Here is a 20,663-nt window from a genome sequence, read left to right as displayed (position 1 = left end):
AGAAAGCAAGGGACAAGGCAGGAGGAGCGTTTGGGAAGAATACTCATCTTTGAGAAGCCAGAATACTTGAGAAGTTTCTAGAATCTGATCAGCAAGAGAGCATTTGAAGAAGTAAGGAGAGAGAGAAGCAGCTGGCAATTGGATTTTACTTGAGACTGCTCATTTCCAGGCAAAGGCAGGTGAACCACCTACCTTCCTCTCCTGAGAAAAGATGTGAAATCTACTATAAATAAATAAAGCTTTGCAATTGAGCCACCAAGTGCCTTAAATAAGCAAGGCCAAGAGGCAATTTGCTGGGACAATTAGCCATGAGAAATACCAACAAAAACAGAGGATTGAATGCCTCACTTTCAGTGCCGTGTGAACAGAAATTTTATAGTGATCCTCCAGGGAGTGTGCTATGTTTGTGTTTCTGCCTCAGCTACCCATGCACAATGTGCAGATTTGTCTCCCTCATAAAGCGAGAGCGGAAAGGGCTAGAAGAGTGCCTCTCTACACCTCAGGTTATCAGAGAGAACGAAGTCTTCCTTGAAAAAATGGCAGAAGGGCTTCAGAGTGGAAACAAAGAAGATAAATCATTTCAAGTGGAGGAAAATCTCAGCTCGTGCCATGAAGCTGGAGAGAGGGAGGAAAGTGAAGAGGATTAAGCTGGACTCTCTTGGGAAAGAGCAATTTCTCACCCTCCAAGGAAAGACAATGTGAAGCCACTGGTACCACTCGGAAAGAGGTCATCCCAAAAATAGGGCAGAGGAAGAAGAAATGAATGGTAATGATTGAGGACTCCCATTCTGAGGGGGACTGAGACAGCCACTGTCATCCTGCCATGAGCAATAGAGAAGTCTGCTGTCTTCGGGATCATGTATCCAGAATATGATGGAGAACCTCAACGCTTATTAAGCCCTCTGACCACGACTGACTCCCAGGAGATTCACGAGGCAACAAATGATATCACCAGAAGGAACACAAAAAGAATTCCTGAGGAGTGTGAGATCCCCGTTCAGAAAGGGAGGGTCTTAGAGGTACAACTGGTCTTGTAATTACTGTTTCTGTTTAAGAGGGGGATTCAGCTAGGAACAGCAGACTTGGGAAGTGAACAACAGCTGGTTAAGATGGCATCTGAGAACAGAATTTCAGATTTCAGCTTAAAATATGCGAATGAATTGGTTAAATGTGCTCATTAGTTTTCCCGAACTACTTTTTTTTTTCTTCTTCTTTATTCTTTGTTACAAAGGATGGCTGGAGTACTCGTGGGGGGCTGAGATGGAGAATAGATACATTGAGAAATATACATGATGTAAAAATAAAATATACCAATTTAAAATTTAAAATACAATAAAACAATTTTGGTAGTTAGAAAAGGAATGCACCTAATGAAGAACTCGATTCTGACCAGAAACTAATTACCCAAATGGGAACAATGGAAATCTTTGGAGCAAGTGAGCACTGCATAAGAAAATCGGGTTCTTTCTGAGTTTAAGAGAATAGATTTAAGAGGGTTCAGAGAGAGGCTAGCTGGGATCCAATAACCTCATACTCTGGGGCTTGGGGCAGGATGGGGTGAGAAATCAACCCAAGAAAGGATGGGATCACTTGACTTCATCAAGAATAGGTCATGCCAGACTAATCTCATTTCCTTTTTTGATAGGGTCACTAGACTAGGAGATCAGAGAAATGCTTTAGCTTTTTAGCTTTAGCTATGGCATACTAAGATTTCAGTGAGGCATTTGACAAAGTCTCATGTTATCTTTGTGGACATGATGGAATGATGTGGGTTAGATGATGCTAGTTTAGATTTATTCAGAACTGGCTAAATAACCAGACCCAAAGAGCACGGTGGTTTCCTGTTGCTTCTAGAATAAAATACAAACTCCTTCATCAGTTTAAGGTTCTCCATAATCTTCCTTTCCAGCTTAATTTCCCATTCCTCCCCTTTGCACATTATCTTCCAGCTAAACTAAACTACTCTGGTCCCTAAACTTGACATACTATCTTCCTCCCTCAATATATTCACATAGGCCATTGTCTATCCTTGGAATGCACTCTCCATTCATTTCCAATTTTCCTTGACCCCCCACAAAATTCTGGTTTCCTCTAATAGAAATGTCCCTCAGTATAACCTAGGCTTCTGGAGGTCAGGGACTCTTTTTTCTTGTATCTTCAATATTTAACATAGTGCCTTGCATATAGCAGGTGGATAGTAAGTGTTTGTTTCAATAAATAATAACAAAATATCTATAATAAAGATTTGTTCAGTTGAATTGACCAAAAAATTAATTGGTCAATTATGCCGGAAGCAGCAATTTGGCATAGTGGATAGAGTTGGTCTCAGAACCACAAAGACCGAGGTTTGCTTTTGATACTTACCACCTGTGTGACCCTGGGCAAGTCATCTAATACCTCTGGGTCTCAGTTTCCTCATCTATAAAATGAGGGAGTTGTACTAGCTGACCTCTGAGGTCTCTTCCAACTCTTAAATCTTTGATCTCTGAAGCATGGGGTGGGGGTGGGGAGGTGGGGTGCAGGATTCCAACAAAAGGTGAGAAATTCGGTCTCCCATAAGAGAGAAGAAGGTTATCAGGATCTTCAGGGTACCAAAGCCCATACCTCATGAGAGCTGATTGAAGGAACAAGGATGTTTAGCCTAGAGAAAGGAAGATTTAGAGGGAACATGATAGCTGTCTTTGAGTATTTAAAAGGGCTATCTAGCAGATGGGGGATTAGATTTGTTTTTCTTGGCCTCTGAGGGCAAAATTAGAATTAATGGGAAGAAGCTGCAGGGAGGTAGATTTAAGCTTGATGAAAGTAAAACTTCCTTTAAAAGACTTTTCCAAAAGCGGAATGGATTGCCTTGGGAGGCAGTGGATTCCCCTTTAATGAGGTCTTCAAGTGGAGGCTGGATGTCCCTGTCAGGAATATTGTAAAGGGAATTCCAGTTCAGGAATGTCTTTAAATGGATCACCCTGGAGGTCCCTTCCAACTCTCAGATTTGGTGATTCTGTGAGACGAAGGGCTTGTGGACAATGAAGATTAGGGAGATGGGAGTTTGGCATGAGGGCAGAAGAGAGCTGATGATTTAGTGGGAAGGGGTTGATGAGGGGAGGAGTGATTAAGTTTGGGGTAAGAGGCATGTGGGAGATGAAGCTTAGAGTGAGGGGTTAATAGGGATATAGGTTTGGGGTAAGAGGTCAGAGTAGTGAATGAGGGTTTGGAGTGAAGGGTTAATGGGGGATGAAGGTTTTAGGTAAGGGGTCAGTGTGGTGGATGAAGGCTGGGTTTGGAGGGAGAAGTCAGTGGGAGTTGAAGGCTTTAGGGATAAGGTTTAAGGTGAGGAATCAGCAGAGGACAAGGATTTGGGGGATGATGTTTATGTGCGTGTGTAAGGGACAGGGGAGAGGGAAGAAGGATGTAGGACAGAAATGGCAATTGTACCATTACTTGGTGTGTCCGGTCATAAGCTAGTGACCAGGGCTAGGCATTTTGGGAGGAAACAGAATGCAAAATGAATTTGCTCGGCTGATCCAGCCCCTACCCCTCTGGCTCCTGCCAGTGGCCCCCCAGGTTATTCTCAATGAGAATTGTCAAGGATGGGGCATGCTGCCCAGTGATCACGAGCTGAGATTAAAGCTCAGTCCTCCCGTCTTCCCACTTTTCCTCCCCTCCTGAAAACATATTCAGCCAAAAGAGACCAGGAGGGTTTATGTGGAAGAATATTTATCTGACTGTTTTTATTTCTTAAATATCTCTCTCTACTCAGTAAGTGTACAATTGCTCGCTCTCTATTAGGAGAGCAGATATAAATTAGAACCATTGTCAAACTTTCCAAAGCCCGGTGCTAGGCTCAAGCCCAGGCCAGTCCTCGGTGGGTATCTTCCGAGACCTTTCTTCTCTGGCCTTGGCGGTGACCCCCTCGTCGGGGGGCTCCCCATTCCACCCCACTACCATCAGGGTACTCGGCATCGGGGTCAGTCCCAGCCAAAGTCCTGCCCAGTCATCTGGTAGAACTTAAGGTTGAAGGGCCGATAAAACTCTCGCAGGCGCTGGACCACGTGCTCCTCGATGTGGGGATGAGGCCGGCCCTTGGACTTGCCCAGGCATCGAGGGCGGCTGCTGCCTTCTGGCTTCTTCAGGCAGGGGAAGCCTTTGGTCTCGTTGAAATAGAAGTGCTTGTCTGTCACGACCCTCTTCAGGCCCAGGAAATCCTGCACTCGGCCCATCTCTCCGGCCGGGTCACTCACCAGCCTCTCGCCGCTCACAAAGAGGAAGTGGGAGAGCGGGAAATACTGCAGCCAGTTGTCCAGATGTTTGGCGTAGATGCCGATGCGCACCGCGCTCCATGCGGTATCCACCAGCCCGGAGCTGCCATTGCGGAAGGCCAGTGCTTGGAAGCTAGGAATGGACGGGTTCTTGGACAGCGTCTGAGTGTAATCTGAAATGGCCCGCGTGACAGGGTTTCGCACAACCACAATCAGTTTGGTGTCCTGGGACATGTTGTGGATGCGCCGAGGGGCCTCCTTGGTAACAAAATAGCTGGGCGTCTTCTCCATGGTGATCTGGCCATCCAGTGTCCGGGGCATCAGGCTCCTGGGGAGAGAAGAGGGGACGCCACATATGAGCAAGTTGTTTTAGGACTCCACGAACTCTAGGGAGTGTCTGTCCTCCCCCCATCCTGGGGTTCTCCCAAACTGCCGGGCAAGTGACCGCCCCGTGCCTCAGTTTTCTCATATGTAAAATAAAGGGGTTGGACAACATGAACTCTAGGGCTCTTGTTAGCTCTTCATTCTTAGAATTCAGTGTCAGACATTACATCTTCTTTCCATTTTCTCCTCTAAATTGTAGATTTTAAACATTAGTATCCAATATCTCCAAGTTTAATACTTATAAAGTTTATTATTAAAACTAGAAGGAACTCACCCAAGCCATTCACATGGAAGGGAGGTGGGGGAGGAGCCACTGAAACTAATATACCAACCACGTTCCGAGGACGAACGCACAAGAAAGGGAAAGGGAATTGTGGGAAGAGTGGTCTAAGGGTTCAAGATTCTAATTAATACAAAATTTAGACATTATATCTCCTTCCTGAGATCAGTTATGTCTTCCCATTGGAACAGTCCCCTCACTAAGAATGAGGACCGTGTCTTCTCCCTAAACCAGATCCCACAGAGTTCAGTCCATGCTGTCTAAGTAACAGGAAGGGCAGCCTGAGAGAACCTGGAGACTGGAAGGACAAATACCCTGCTAAGTCTGGTTCAGAAGTTTCCTTTTAGAAGCTCTAAACTCAATCATTTGTACTGGTCCTAACCACAGGGTTGGGATTTGGGCTATTTACTTTAATCCTGATGTGGTTCATCTGGGTGAAGTCTAAACATCATTTTGCTGGGTCCATCCATGGGAGATTTTGTCTGGGGAGGGGTCTTACTGCCATCTCTTTGGGTTTTTTTAAACATCGCTGTCATTTCCCAATAACCGTCCCATCCTCCCAACTAGAGAATTCTCCCTTCTTTTTTTAAATTTATTTTTATTTTATTGATTAATTATGAAAGATTTTCCATGGTTACATGTTTCATAGAATTCTCCCTTCTACACAGTAGTTAAGACAAACATACCAATAGCCTGGTTATATCTGACCACTCATCCCCCACTTCTCTATCTAGACCAGGGAGTTCTTATTTCAACACCAAAAGTCTGCCCTCGTCGTTACTGACTCCTAGACCTGCCACCACACAACAGGCATCCTGGCCACATTCTGTGGAACTTACAGTAGGCTACAAGAGGTAGTGTAAGGAACATCAGATTTGGCATCAGTGACTCCATCCAAATCCTTCACTCCATCTCTTTAGGACCTTGTTCTTTCTCCTCTATAAAATTAGGAGGCTCTCAGTGGTTAGAGAGCCAGGCTTGGCGATGGGAGGATTTGGGTTCAAATCTGACCTCAGATACTTCCTAGCTGTCCCTTAACCCCCACTGCCTAGCCCTTACCATTCATTCTTCTGCCTCAAAACCAATGCATTGTATTAATTCTAAGGCAGAAAGTAAAAGATTTTAAAAAAATAAAATAAAATGAAAAGATTAAACTGGACTTGTCACCCTTAGGGGGTGGCATCAAAGCTACTCTCCCTGGTGTCTTCTGAGGCAGAAAGGGGGGCTCCCTAAAGGATGCTGGGCTAGGGCAGAGGTGCTAAGGGGAAGTGTGAAGGGTTTATTTCCCTCATGGTCTGTAACCCTGTGATTGGAGTCCCCATTGTAATGACTGATGGAGTCGTTAGGGCTTTACTACACAGATCACTAATTGGAACAGTAATAGCCGCAGTTATCACAACCATTCTTCACAGGGAGCGCCCATGCTGAGACACAGTTAATCTTCCTAAAACACTCTTTCATCTCATCACTTACCAGCTCAAAAATCTTGCCAGGCCTCCCAGTATCCAAAGGAGGGAAGCAATCATTCGCAGCCCGGCATTCTAGGCTCCCCACAAACTGGTCTCCCCCTTATTACCCCCCAAAACCTGTCCAACTTAGCCTAGACCAACTCAGGACACAAATGAAGCTCCAGCCACCATCACAAACGGACTCCCCCCTCCCACCCAGGCCAGACACTGATGTCTGGTCCCTCACCAGGATCTCCAGGAGCACAAACCAGCTTGGGAACTCTCTCTCCCAGCAAATAATCCACAGGAGAAGCAATCGGAGATAAGGGAGCCCCAGTGGTCAGTCAAAGTACCCAGATGAGAAGCAATAAGGGTATCCAGGCCCCTGGGACCAGAAAGTACCCAATGATCGTGACCATATGGCCACCCCTCCCCTTCCATTATACCTTCATTATCTGAGATACCTTGGGGGCACAGAGCAATCACTGAACACATCCATTTTTAGGGGCAAACATGGGGAAGATTGGGAATGTGGGGGGAAGCATCCCCAAGCTGTAGCCCTTTGGAAATAGCAGCCAGGAAACCTAGGTTCAAATCCCAGCCCAGATAGTGACCCCCCCATCGCCACCCCAACCATCGGCTTAACCTCTCTGGTCCTTCATTTCATAATACAAAATGAGGGGGGTGGCTTAAATGATCCCTAAAATTCCTTACAGCTCTGATTCCTAAAATCCAGGCCCCAGATGGAGTCCCGCCTCTGGCCCCAGCCTGACCTCTAAGCCTCAGTCATAGACTAACCCCTCACCCCGGCTGAAGAGCGAGCTTTCCTCCCGGTCATACAAATGCCTACCATTGATCCCGAGATGAACAGAGCAGAGAGTGTGGCTAATGCTGCCCGTTCCCACTCCCAGGGACACAGCTCAGAGCCCATGGCCCCGTGATCGTCGGGCTAGAGGGTCAGGACCATCCATCCATCTAGTCATTCATTTATCTGACAAGCATTTATAGAGTCTGATACTGTGAGGGAGACAAGAGAAGCATCAGGCTGCGCCCGGGCTCTGGCTGGGGAGACAAAACTCACACAGGAAACCATTACGGAGCGCTAAAAGGTTAGGCTGCGGGAGGCACTCAGTAAATGTTTGCAGAATTTGTTGAGTTGAATTATCTGGGCCAGGCTTGGAATGGAGACAGAAGTAGGAGAAACTGTTTCCCAACTGCTTCGGGGATTTCACTCATCGAGCATCATGGAATGGACATATAAAAGTCAGAATGGAGTCTGGCCCCTCCTGTTTCCTGCCTCGGGTCTTGTTTCCTTACAGAGTGACTGCCCCTCGGACAATGGGACTGCCCCTCTGGGGGGCCAGAGGCTCTTCTGAAAAGCCCCTATAAACCATGGGGACCCCCCTCCCCACCACATAAACACACACACAAGCTGGTTTGCGGACTGGTCTGTCTTGGGCAGTGTCCAACGTTTTAACTGCCAGGAACACCGAGGGAACGTGCCTCTTTTTTCTCTCCTCATAGCCTCTCTTCCCCCCTTTCCTTGATCTCACCCTAGGATAAAACTCTCCAGGAGTACCCTCCTAGGAGACAGAACTTCTCACCTCCAGTTGAGGGGGGAACCCCAAAATAATCCATTCTTCGGTCAGTGATCAAAGATTTAGAGCCAGAATATTTAAGGGAGGAGGGAGACCAAATATCATTTCATAGATTTAAAGTTGAATAGATAATGGTCATCTAACTCAATTATAGATGAGGAAAAAGCTCCAGAGAGGTTAAATAACACACACACCCAGATGGCAGTCAGGATTCAAACCCAGATCCTCAGACTCCCAATCCAGCCTTCTGTCCCACTCTATTATGATGATGGGGATTCTTCATGCAGTTCTTGTTTAATGAATGTTTGTTGACTTATTCTCAAGATGTTCCTGTTGGACTGCCGCCTATGCTGTGAAAGAGGTTCCTCCCTTCCCTCCCTCCCAACCCCACCACTTTCAAAGACAGATGGAGGTTCCAGGTCTCCAGGGCAAAAACATCTGTTCCCTCCGAAAGGAGTGTGGGGCTGGAGCAAAACCTGTGGCCTGTCCTAGGCCAGGAGACAAGAGAACCAAGGTCTGGCTCCTTCTGGGTTTCAGAAAATGAAAGAAGCCATCCCAGCTCCTTGCTTTGTATAGTTTATCTGATACTTCCTCTCCCTGCTCTTTGAGTGTCTGTGTGCCTTGTTCATAGGTCAGCTGGCACTGGGAAGAGGAAAGACAGAGAAGGAACAGCTCGAGACCCTGCCCCTGGGGAGCTCATACATAGTCGGATGGAAAGAGAAGATGAACACAAGGAAGAATCTGGTAGCAGGAGGTGGATGGGAAGGCTCCCCAGCATGGGAAATGACTTACACAAAAGCTGGGGAGCTGGGTAAGTAAGTGGTCCAAAGATATTTTCACAAATTTAGAGTCAGATAGAATTTCTAAAGTCATCTATTCCAAATCTCTTATTTTACAGAGGAGGAAACAGAGGCCAGAGATGACGATTTGCCTATGGTCCTACAGGATAGTATATAGCTACTTTGATGCCCCCGTTTTACAAATAAGCAAGTTGAGGCCCATGGAAATGATCAAAAATCATAAAATGAATTAGTGATTGGACTAGAAACCAAGTCTCATGACTCTCACCCCACAACTAGTCTTTCTGTCACAAGGACTCTTAACCTTCTTGGGCATCCTCATCTGGTAAAAACCTTTGGACCTCTTCTCAGCAGTTTCTTAAAAGCACAAAAAATAAAGCACAATAGAATGTCTAAGAAAATCAATGGAAATATAGTTATAAAAATAATTTCAGTTTCCATCACTGGGCTAAGAACTTTTTATTCATTTAACCATGTCAATTTCTTAGAATTCTAGGATTTAGCACTGGGAAAGCCCCTTACCTTCATTTCCAGATCAGAAAATGAAGGCCCAAAAAGATGGGTAACAGGTACAAGGTCATACAGGTAGCAAAGAGCAGATCTGGAATCAGAACCCAGCTCATCACCTGACTTCCATATCCAGAACTCTGATCAGAGTTCCCCAGTGGTTAAGGATAGCTGGCAAGCTAGATTTCCCAGGCTGTTGAAGACTAATTCCTACCCCTTCTTTCCCTAACCTAGACCCACACTGATTTTCTCCTTTCCTTCTCTCTCTCTCTCTCTCTCTCTCTCTCTCTCTCTCTCTCTCTCTCTCTCTCTCTCTCTCTCTCTCTCTCTCCCTTTAAAACGAGAAAGCTTGAGCCGGGGCAAGTGCAATTTGTTGTCTGTTCTAGCTTAGCACTTAAAACTCATGTCAACCATCCCCTCAGCAAAGCCCCATCAGTGAGTGGGAAGAATCTGGAATAACCCATTTGGGACAGGTAAGGTGAAGAGGAATCTCTGAGATTCAACAGGGCTTTCCAATGCCCCCTACCCAAAGAGGTGGAGAGATCAGATAAGGTATGAAGAAAAAAAAAACAAAACAGATAAGAGATAGCCTTTAGGGATTATTGCTCACTATCCTACTATCCTTACCAGACTTAAAAGCTTCTCAGATTTAAGAGTTGACAGCATCTCAAAAAATAGAGAACCAGCTCATTATTCCATTTCCTTAACATCTTTAGGCCTCAGTTTTCCCATCTGTAAAATAAGGGGTTCGTACTAACAAGAGACCTTTAAGATTCCTTCTAGTTCAAAATCCTAAGATTGTAAAAGACTAGCCCACTGGTCACACCAATAAGTAGGAGCAGGTTTGGATTGGGGATCTCTGACTTGAGACTCCTTGCTACTTCCATTAGACCACATCTCTGTGGCCTGACATTGTCAGAGGTCCTAGCTCAGTCTGGTGATTCCGAGCACTTAGTGACCCAGAGCCTCTGGCAGCAGGTATCTGTACTTGTCAGGACCCCAGTGAAGCTACTTCCAATCTATAGCTCCCAGGGCCTCCTTGGAACACACTGAATAGATACTGAGGTGAGCGGCGGCCCCTACGGTACCCAGCCCTGTTCATGGTCCTAGCGAGCCCAACATGATGTTCCTTCTCAGCTGGAACCCATCTCATTGTCTCACTGACTTGAAGCTGTGAATGCTTCAAGTTCCTCTATGCCAGGGGTCGGCAACCTTTTTGGCCGTGAGAGCCATAAACGCCACATTTTTAAAAATGTAATTTCGTGAGAGCCGGACAGTGCTCACAACACGCTCCTGTAACAGCGCCTGAAAAAAATGGACTTTATGGCTCCTGCAGAAAGAGCCATATCTGGCCCTCAAAAGAGCTAGATATGGCTCGAGAGCCATACATTGCCAACCCCTGCTCTATGCTATCCCCTTGAACCAGAGTCAAGGCTTTTCTAGCTCTTTGCTGGTTCTCCCCCTACATATAGGTAGGCTTGCACCAGGCTCTGTAGTAACTCCACTGTATATTTTCATTAATTCATACCTTGCCCTAAATTATCTCTTCTAATTATCGATACCCATAAGGGACAGCCTCCTTGATTTTCCTCCAGGCCACCAACAAGCTCTCTTTAATTCCAATTGTGCTCATTTTCATTAACCTCTGCCAGGTGGCTCCAGAATGCTAAGTAGAAGAACCCTCTGGTGCCCAGTATGATGCTGAGTGGATTTGCCCAACTAGACCGAGGTTTCTTTGTCTAATACCATTTTAATTTCCTCACCTAAAAACTCTGTGGTGTTCCCTGCCTCCCATCACACTAGTTGCGCTCGGTTCTCCATCAGTTTGGGCAAGTGGCATCCCCAGGACCGGAAAGAATTCATCTTGGGGGAAAATGTTCCAGAGATCTCTTCCCATCTGGGGGTCAGGGTGTGAAGTTGGTGACTCCCCCATGATTAAGTTCCATGGCAACAAGATAGAAGGTAGCATGGGAGATCAGGGTTCAAATCCCATATAAGGTATTTGCCTTGGGCTCCCCATATTTATAGTGGGGAGAACAGTATTTGCTGTTCATACAGGCTGTTGCGAGGAAAGCACTTTGAAAGCAACCAAGTACCCAATCAGTGTGAGTTTGTGTTTATTATATGGGACAATCAATACCAGAATTATAGAGTGGCAGCCACATGGAGCAATGGGGACTAGGAGAGCCAGGATAATAGGTGACAGAGTGATGATCCCAGATGAGTAAATAAACAAGGTGATGACACTGGGTGCCAAGGTGATGGGATCACACTGGGGACCAGGCAGGCACTCTCTTAAGAGCTCTCAAAATGCCTCTGAGTCTGCCTCTTTTATTGACTTAGGCATGGCAGGAATGGAAGAAGAAGGGAAAAGGAGTTAACGAGCAAGACTTCCAGACCCTCTAATTGCCATCCCTGTAGATGAATTTCCAAAGCCCAGAACAAGCCAGCAAGCAGGGTTTCTGCTCATTCCTGAGAGCCCTCGTATTTTATTCCAGGGAAATTTCAGATTTCAGTGGCGTCTGCCGTCCTGGAAGCATGCAGCGGTGCCCCTCTCCAAATGAGCCTGATGGCAGGCCACACCCTCCAGCCCCTGCCTTCCTATTCTGGTTGGCAGTTGGGTTCTCCCCTCAACCCCACCCCTGGGAACAATTCCAGCCTGTGAAACCCATCACCCAGAACTAAGAACCCAGAACCCTGTAAATTCCACCCATTGATCCTACTTCTCCCCTCTGGGAGAAACCCTAATCCTTCAACCCCACAGAGAGACCTTCAGATATTTGAAGACAGCTGCTGCATACCTTCTAAGCTTCCTCTTCTCTGGGCTAAGACCACTTTAGTGCCTTCAAATGATCTTCCTTTGGTGTGATTTTGAGACTCCCCTCCTCCACGCCCCAGTTGCACTCCCCCCAGACACCTCCTTCCACCCTAAAACGGGGCTCTCAGAATTGCTGGGATGGTCTTCCTGGGTTAGAGGATAGTGGGATTATCACGTCTCCTCTCTCATCCTGGACATTCGGACCCGCACAAACAGCCGTACACACAGAACTAAGATTAAAATCATTTTTCCAGAGGCCATATCTGATTTGGGATTCATGCTGGACCTGTGGGTCTTCACATGAGCTGCAGCACAGCACTGGTGTGGCCAATGGATCATTTCCACCTCGGAAAGGGCTTTCACAGTGAATTCTCAATATGGCATCCGGGTAGGAGCTCAGTCACTGTTTATGTACTCAGGAACTCAAGCTGCCCAAGAGAAAGGTCCCTCCGGCTTCCCCACTGGCAGTTCCTGGCAGAAGGCTTGTTCAGTGGGTGTGAGAAGCAGATGACATGACTAGCATGCCCTCCAAGGCTATCCCCAGGCAGCTAAATAAGATAAAAAAAAGGGGGGGGCTCAGACTCCCAGCAGAGAGCCACCCCCACCAACTGGATCATAGGCTATCTGGACTGCTAGTTGGAAGGGAATGTATTTCAGTGTATGTGATCCCCTCCTTTTACAGAGAAAGAAACTGAGGCACAACTGAATTAAAGGACATCCTCTGGGTAACATAATCAAAAAGTAAGCTGGTATTTAAACCCCAATTCTCAAGATTTTGAAACCAGTGTTCTTTCTACTATTATAATAATCCTGCTTTAGGCTCCTCACTAGGAAAAAAGGGAGGACGGAGCCAATTAAGTAATTAGGGGGAGGGGAAGAGAAGAAGTGAGGGATTCCACAGGGTGATAAGCACACTTCCCCCCTGCCCTGGGGAAGGACAGGTGCAGCCCCATGGTGTCTGCCATTTGAAATCCTGTCATTGCTCACCTGCCCTCCCACTCAGAGTGAGTCAGACGCAGGTCCCCAGGGGGCCTGTGACAGGTGTCCTGCCTGTGACTTCATCAGCCCCAATAGGCAGCTCTAGGCTCCTGTGGAACCCCTCCTCTTTCCCTTTCAATTATTCAAAGCAGAGGAGACTCAGAGTTCCCCCTGAAGAACCGCCATCACCCTAGGAACACGGTGGCACAGTGAAGATGAATGCTAGAACTGGAGCCAGAGGACTTAGGTTCAAATTCTATTTATACTCTTGTGTGACCTCAGTTTAAGCCTCAGTTTCCTTTTCTGTAAAAGGAGGAGACCGGAAGCAGCCAACCTCTAAGGACCCTTCCAGATCTAAGTCTTGGGATCCACGGATGATCTTTGGTTACCCACAGCTGCGGGGTGAGGGAGATCAGAGAGAGGTTCGCTGCTCAGTCACCTAACTAGAGAGCCAAAGTCACCGGATTAACTCATGCCCCCACCGCAGCAGCACATACACACGTAGACGTACGCCTCCTGGGAATGTGTGAGAGCAGCTGCCTTCTCAGGTTTAGTCATCAGGGGACAAGGCAAGGGGCTGGGCCACGCAGGACCTCCAAAGGCTCCCTCTCAGATGTGATCCTGCTCCGGCAGCGGAGAGGGATCACGTCAGAGTCACAGTTGCTATAGATGGAATTGGAGATCATCCAGTCCCTTTCATTTTGCAGACGAGAGTCTAGCCATCTGAACCCACGTCTAAGGTGATAAATAAATTACTTCCTTTCTCTTTACAGTTTTGTTTTGCTTTGGTTTTTTTTTTTTTAACAATTTTCTAAGGGGTAGAGAATGGACCTGGAAATCAGAGAGTGACAACTAGGTCCACCCCTCCATACACACATCAGCATTGAGCTACCACTGCCCATCGCTATTACAAAGTAAAGGGGGTGTTGGTGCCTCAGAAAGACTCTGTAAAAGGGGACCACACATATTCTGGCTTCTAAGCGGATGCCAGGACCTTGGGGAGGACAAATAACCCAACACATCTTTCTTGAGTTCTTCTCAGATTCGGCACTGGCCCAAGAAGCCATTCAGTCCATAAAGCCTTTATTAGCATTGACTATGTACTCAAAGCCTGGGCAAATATTTTAATCTAACATCCTCAGTATCTCCATCTGTAAAATGGTCACTTTGGGGAAGATGATCTCTTAGGTCTCTTGCAGCTCTAAAATCCCAAATCTTTTCTCTTCTTTTTTGGGGGGGAGGAAAGAGGATGTGAGGTGAGGGTGGCAATTTTGGGGCTTCCAGAACAAAGTTTCCAAAGGCAAGTTCTGAGAACTGGCCGTGTCTATTGCAGAGACCCCCAGGGGTTCTTTCTAGCCCAGCACCCACCCCACCTAGATGGCAGAGGACGTCGGCTATTAAATTCACACAACAAGGTAACCATGGGCAGCTCTGCCCAGGGACTGGTATGGGATGCTGTTGGGAAAAGCATTGAACTGAGCAAGAAATTTTGATCCCAATCCAGTTTCTGCAACTAGGTTACTATGTATGAAGTCTTGGGCAAATGTATTCCCTGCTCTGGGGGGCAGCTGAGTGGCACAGTGGTTTGAGATTGAGGCCTAGAGATGGGAGGTCCTGGGTTTAAATTTGGCCTCAGACACTTCCTAGTTGTGTGATCCTGGGCAAGTCACTTATCCCCCATTGCCTAGCCCAGTGATGGGCAAACTTTTTAAAGAGGGGCCAAAGAAAAGGAAATGCTCATCTGTCAGTCTGTTTCTAAAGCAACTCTTTCAAAGTTTCATTGTATTGTATCCTTCTCATTGTATTCACCAAATTAGGAATAATGTTGCGCAGCTGGATAGAACATTTCAGGGGGCTGCATCTGGCCCGCAGGCTGTAGTTTGCCCATCACTGGCCTAGCCTTTAAGGTTCTTCTGCCTTGGACCAATACATGGTATTGATTCTAAGATGGAAGGTAGGGGTTAAAAAAAAAAACTTTCCTGCTCTGGGTCTCATCTTCCTTGTAACAAAATAAAGAGTTGGTTTGGAAAAAAAAAAAACAAATAAAGAAGCAGACCCAGATACAAAATATTTATAGCAGCTCTTTTTCTTTTAAAGTGGCAAAGAACTGGAAATGAGGGGAGTATCTGTCACATTACTGGGGAATGACTGAATAAATGGCAGTATATGAATGAAATGGACTATTCCTGCATTGTAAGAAATGACAAAAGGGTTGGTTTAGAGCAGGGGTCGGCAACCTTTTTGACTGTGAGAGCCATAAACGCCACATTTTTTTAAAATGTAATTTCGTGAGAGCCGTGCAGTGCTCACAGTGCGCTCCTATAACAGCGCCTGAAAAAAATGGACTTTATGGCGCCTGCAGAAAGAGCCGTATCTGGCCCTCAAAAGAGCCACATATGGCTCGAGAGCCATATGTTGCCGACTCCTGGTTTAGGGAAACCTAGGAAGACTTACACAACAAACTGTGAGCAGAACCAGAATAAACCAAAATGACTGAAAGGTTTAAGAGCTCCAATCAATGCAGCGACCAACCGCCATTGCAAAGGAGCAATGACAAAAGGGAGATCCCATCTCCAGATCTAGACAACCAAAAAGTAGATGAAATACACAATTTCTGGACATGGACAAAGTGGAAATTTGTTTTGTTTGACAATACATATTTAGTAAAAGGTTTGCTTTTTTCCTTTTTTCTTTTTTCAATGGGAGGGGATTGGAGGTGAGAGGGAGAAGAAGGACTGGGATAAAGAAGATTGTTTGGAAAAGAAAAGAAAGGAAAGGGAGGTCACTGAAGTTTTCTTTTGGTTTTGTTTTTTTAACACACACAAGAGAACATAAAGAAGGCCGGAAGGAATAACAGACAAGCACAGCAGTTTTGAAAGTTACATTAAAAAGCAATTTTTTAAAGAAAGTTATGTTGAATTTATTGTATACTTAAAAAGAAAAACCAATTGCACACAAGGGAGATAAACACTTTTATGTCCAACCCCCTTCTCTTGTTCGAGTCTGTAGACAGAAATGCTCTCTTTATTTTATGTTTGTTAAGTCCAGAACTAAAAAAAAAACCCAAGGCAAAAAATGAGGGGTTGTACTGGATGATCCATGAGGTCTCTTCTTAGTTCTGATTCTTTCCCTGCCTCCCGGTGCCAGCCTCTAGGGCTGAGCTGTCTAAATGAGCCATTGACATTGCGCTTGCTGTAAACCATCCTCTTACCAAGCTGCAGATGTTGCTACAGATGTTCCCTTATGATCAAACTCTGGTTCTTCTCAACTCTGGAGCGGCTCTACCCAGCCAGGCTCAAAGCCTGTAAACCCAAATGAGGACAGAAGAAAAACTCCCCCAAGTCTGTTCGACCTAATTCCCATCAGATGGAGCTTCTCAGACGGGGCTTTGGCTCGGGTCCAACAGAAGGGCTTCCTGAAAAGGGAGGGTGGGGCTCAGCCATGGGCCCAGGCCCAACCAGGCAGGTTTCCATCTAATTGCATCCCTTCTTAGGTTGGCTGGCATGAGCACGCCTCAGGGCACCCAGGTAGCCCCAGCTTGTTGAATTATTTAGCACCCACTTGACCCTTTCTAATTGGGGCTCTTGGGACAGTGGAGGAAGAGAAAGGGAAAGAACACACCCTAATAATACCAGCTCAAATTTCTACCAAGTTTTGCAATATACAAAGCACTTTCCTTCCCATCAATACCAAGAAGTAGGTAATGTTTATCCCCATTTTACAGATGAGAGAAGTGAAAAAACTGATCTGTGGTTTTCCTCATCTGTAAAAAAATGAGTCATCATCCCCGCCTGTCCTCTACTTAGACAGTAGGAAAATTAGCCCACATATCTCCACCCGGCTCACGAGTGCCTAGCACTGTGCTGAGCCCTGCAGGAGAAAGAAGTAGGAACACAGGCGCTATGTCCTCTGAACGTCTCTGGTGCCAACACCCTGCCTCGCTGGTCAGCCTCAGGGCTGCCAGCACAGGAAGTTTCCAATCAAAGGCAGGCTCTGAGAACTGGAGGTGTCCATAGCCAGGACCCCCAACGGCTCTTTCCAGCCCAGCACCCACTCCGCTGAGAGAGCAGAGAACGGCTATTAAGCTCCCACAACAGGGTAGCCACGGGCAGCCCTGCCCAGGAAGAGCCCCTGCCAAGGGGCTGGCACCCTAAGCCACCCATGCCCATTCAAGAAGGTGTCTCGGTGGGGTCAGGAGAGCGAGCTGGCCCTCGGACGCCTCGGACGCCTCGGACGCCCTCCCCGGTCCCGTGGACTTTCCCCTCCTGTGCATCGATACAGCAAAATAGTTCCATGTGCAGCCGCCGCGCCAGCTCAGCCGGGCGGGCGCTGAGACGGCTGATTCCAAACATGCTTGTGGCTTCGTTCCCACCTTGGGTTTCAGGCTTTGGGAGCTGCTCAGCAGAGACCCGCCAGAGTAAACAGGCAGGATCCACATGGCAACAGAGAGCCCCTGCCACCACTCCATCCCTCCCTCCCCCACCACCCCACCTAAGGAAAGTTGGGGGGGAAAAATCAAAAGACTACAGCAGGAGAGCCCCCAGCTCAGCCTGTCCCCAACGCTCGCCCTCCTCAAGGGGCGAACACAGATTCTCAACCTCTCGTGTGCCACGAACCCCTCCTCAAAATGATATTTTTAAATGCAAGAAATAGAACTCGTAGGGTTACAAAGGAAACCAATTAGATTGGAAAAATCAGTTGTCAAAACGTGTCAAAAAACAAGCTCACTAGCCCCGGGCTAAGAACCCCACTGGAGAGTGGAAGCATCCTTGGATGCTCATTCGGAGCCTAACTTCTGAATATCTAAATCGCAATAACTAGAGCTGGGAAACCTTAAATATCCTCTAGGCCAATAGGCTCTCCACCCCAACAAAAGGAAACTGAGGTCCAAAGAGGAGAGAGGCGAGTGAATTATCCAGGGCGGTCATGCAGCCAGAATTTGAACTCAGGTCATCCTCTCACTCCAAATTCAAGGCTCTTTTCACTATAAAATAGCTGAGTCTCATTTCTTTTGCCCCTAAAGTATTTCCACTGTTGTTTTAAGTTAAGCATCATGGTGGGACGGAGATGGGTCTCTCTTATGAGACAGAGGAGCTGGGGAGCATTTGGGTGGGAGGTCCTCAAGACGTCTCTGGAGAGGGTGAAAAGCCTCACAATTGGCTCTGGACTGCAGCTACTCTGGGATTCTATGTGACTAGGTTGTTTCCTTGATACCCAAATTTGAGGAAAGGGATTTTTGTTTGTTTGTTTGTTTATTTTAAGCCTTTACCTTATGTCTTAGAATCACTACTATGTATTGGTAAGGGCTAGGCAAAGGGGGTTAAGTGACTTGCCCAGGGTCACACAGTTAGGAAGTGTCTGAGGTCAGATTTGAACCTAGGATCTCCAGTCTCTAGGCCTGGCTCTCAATCCACTGAGCCACCCAGCTGCCCCCTAAAATAAGGAATTCAGACCAAATGCCTTGTTCAGTCTTGTCCAACTCTTCATGACTCTATTTGGGTTTTTTTTGGCAAAGATACTAGAATGATTTGCTATTTATATTTGTTCATTATAGATTGAGGAAACCGAGGCAAACAGGGTGAAATGACTTGCCCAGGGTCATACAGCTAGTTAAGTATCTGAGGCCAGATTTGAACTCAAGGACATGAGTCTTCCTGACTCCAGGCCAGGTACTCCCTCTATCCACTGTGATCCAGTTCCATCGTGGTGGAGGATGCCCTATTCTGCCAGGTCACCCGAAGTGTTGGGGACAGATCTGTTTCTAAAGCCACAAGTCCATCTACCAGTATCCATCTGGACACTGACTTAACGGTCATTTTTAGAGCCACTGGTGCTCATTTCCCAGGCGACCTAGAATAAGCTACTTCTACTCTCTGCGCTTCCATGTCCCCGTCTTGTAAAACGGAAAGGTTGAATTCTAAAGAGCACTGAGGCTACCTGTGGGTCTAACCAGAGACTCACTATTTAAAAACATATTGTTTTAGAAACTCAAATGCAAACAGTCATTCCCTGGACTCCAGGCCTCTGATCCTGGGAGTGTCTTGCACAGCCCACAAGGCCAGCCCTTGGCCTCGGCTGTTGGGGAATCCCAAACTGCCCTAGGAACAGTCTCCCACAGATCGCCATCAGAGCTCACTAAGCTTCCTTATAGGTAGTGGGAAGGGGCGGAGGGAAGTGACTTCCCCAAAATCACACATTCCTCTAGAGATCCAGCCCTTCACTGCACTTTCCCAATCCCAGCCCCCCTCCCCATTTTCCCTGTTGTTTAAACAGGAACTGAACATTCCATACAGGCATATACTCATCTCTGCAAGTACGTATACTCGTGTATTATATGTACCTGCAGATTCCTACTTATGGTATCCATATCAACCAATTTATTATTTAATCATTTATTACCCAATATAATTAATTAATTATTGGTTAATTAGCTATTATTTAATTATATTAAATAGCTACTATTCACCAGGCACTGTGCTAAGTTTCTGGGAATAAAGAGACAAAAAAAGAAACGTTTCCCAACATCAAGGGGCTTCTGTTCTAGCAGGAGAGACAACATATGCCTATATAAGTACATCCAAGATGCATATAAGGCAAGGTGCAAGGTATTCTGGGATGGGAAGATAATAGTAACTGCAGGGGACATTGGTAAGGGGATGGGGGGGCAGGAAAGACCTTCTCTGGGAAGTGGGGCTTGAGCCGATCCAAAAGACAGAGGTGATGAGGGAGAGCATTCCAGAGATGGGACAAGACATTGATGGAGATGGAGCATCTCTAAGAGGGAAAGCAAGCAGGCCAGTGGGACTCGGCTACAGACTGTGTGGCGGGGAGCACAGGGTAAGAAGAGAGGCAGGAAAGGCAGGTTGGGGAGAATTTTAAAATACAGAAAAGAAGAACATCTAGAGTGACACCCTGAAGCTCTTGATACAGCGTCCAATCTTATTATCTTCCAAGAGTATTTCCTTTTTCCTGGCCCCCAAGGGATGGGCTGCAGATCTGCCACCTGGCTCCATCCCATATTGTAAGCTTACCTCACTTCACCTGGGCAGGTATTTACTAGCTGTGTGACCCTGGAAAAGTCACTTAACTGGACCAGGGTTTCCTCATCTATAAAATGAGGGGTTTAGACTCAGTGACCTATAAGGTTTCTTCCAGCTCTGATTCCTTCATGTCACAGAGTGGTAAAATGAGAAAAAAGGAAATAATTTGGCCATGGTTACACAAAGAGTTAACAACAGATTTGAAGTTAGAACCCATATCTCCTGACTCCCAGGAAAATTTCTGCTCCACAACATCACGAAACCAGTCCTTCTTTCTTGTTGGTCCAGCACTCAAGCCTCTTAGCCCCAAAGAACCCAGCAGAATATTCTAAAAAATTTACCTCTGGCTAGTCTGTCTATAGAGCTTTCCACGTGTCAGTGACCACATTTGGAGGTGGAAGTTAGAAAGGGAATTCATGAAGAAAGAAAGAACTTCTTATGAGCATTGTTCTGTGTGTGCACGTGTGTGTGTGTGTGTGTGTGTGTGTGTGTGTGTGTGTGTGTGTGAGAGAGAGAGAGAGAGAGAGAGAGAGAGAGAGAGAGAGAGAGAGAGTCTG

At 46.5% G+C, this 20,663-nt stretch overlaps 1 protein-coding gene across 1 annotated transcript in view; it reads right to left on the bottom strand.

Moving 5' to 3' along the window:
• Positions 1 to 3,704: 3,704 nt before the first annotated feature.
• HS3ST6 (heparan sulfate-glucosamine 3-sulfotransferase 6) overlaps positions 3,705 to 20,663 on the bottom strand; it is a gene marked incomplete at its 5' end in the record, with an annotated part of 36,871 nt that continues 19,912 nt past the window's right edge. Inside the window, one exon of the mRNA XM_044677474.1 lies at positions 3,705 to 4,581. Coding sequence (XP_044533409.1) covers positions 3,963 to 4,581 — 619 coding nt within the window. The remainder of the gene's footprint in view (positions 4,582 to 20,663) is intronic.

This window comes from Gracilinanus agilis, chromosome 1, assembly GCF_016433145.1.
Source record: "Gracilinanus agilis isolate LMUSP501 chromosome 1, AgileGrace, whole genome shotgun sequence".
Taxonomy (NCBI): domain Eukaryota; kingdom Metazoa; phylum Chordata; class Mammalia; order Didelphimorphia; family Didelphidae; genus Gracilinanus; species Gracilinanus agilis.
Note: the sequence above shows the minus strand (reverse complement) of the source record. Positions and strands in the feature narration are given on the sequence as shown.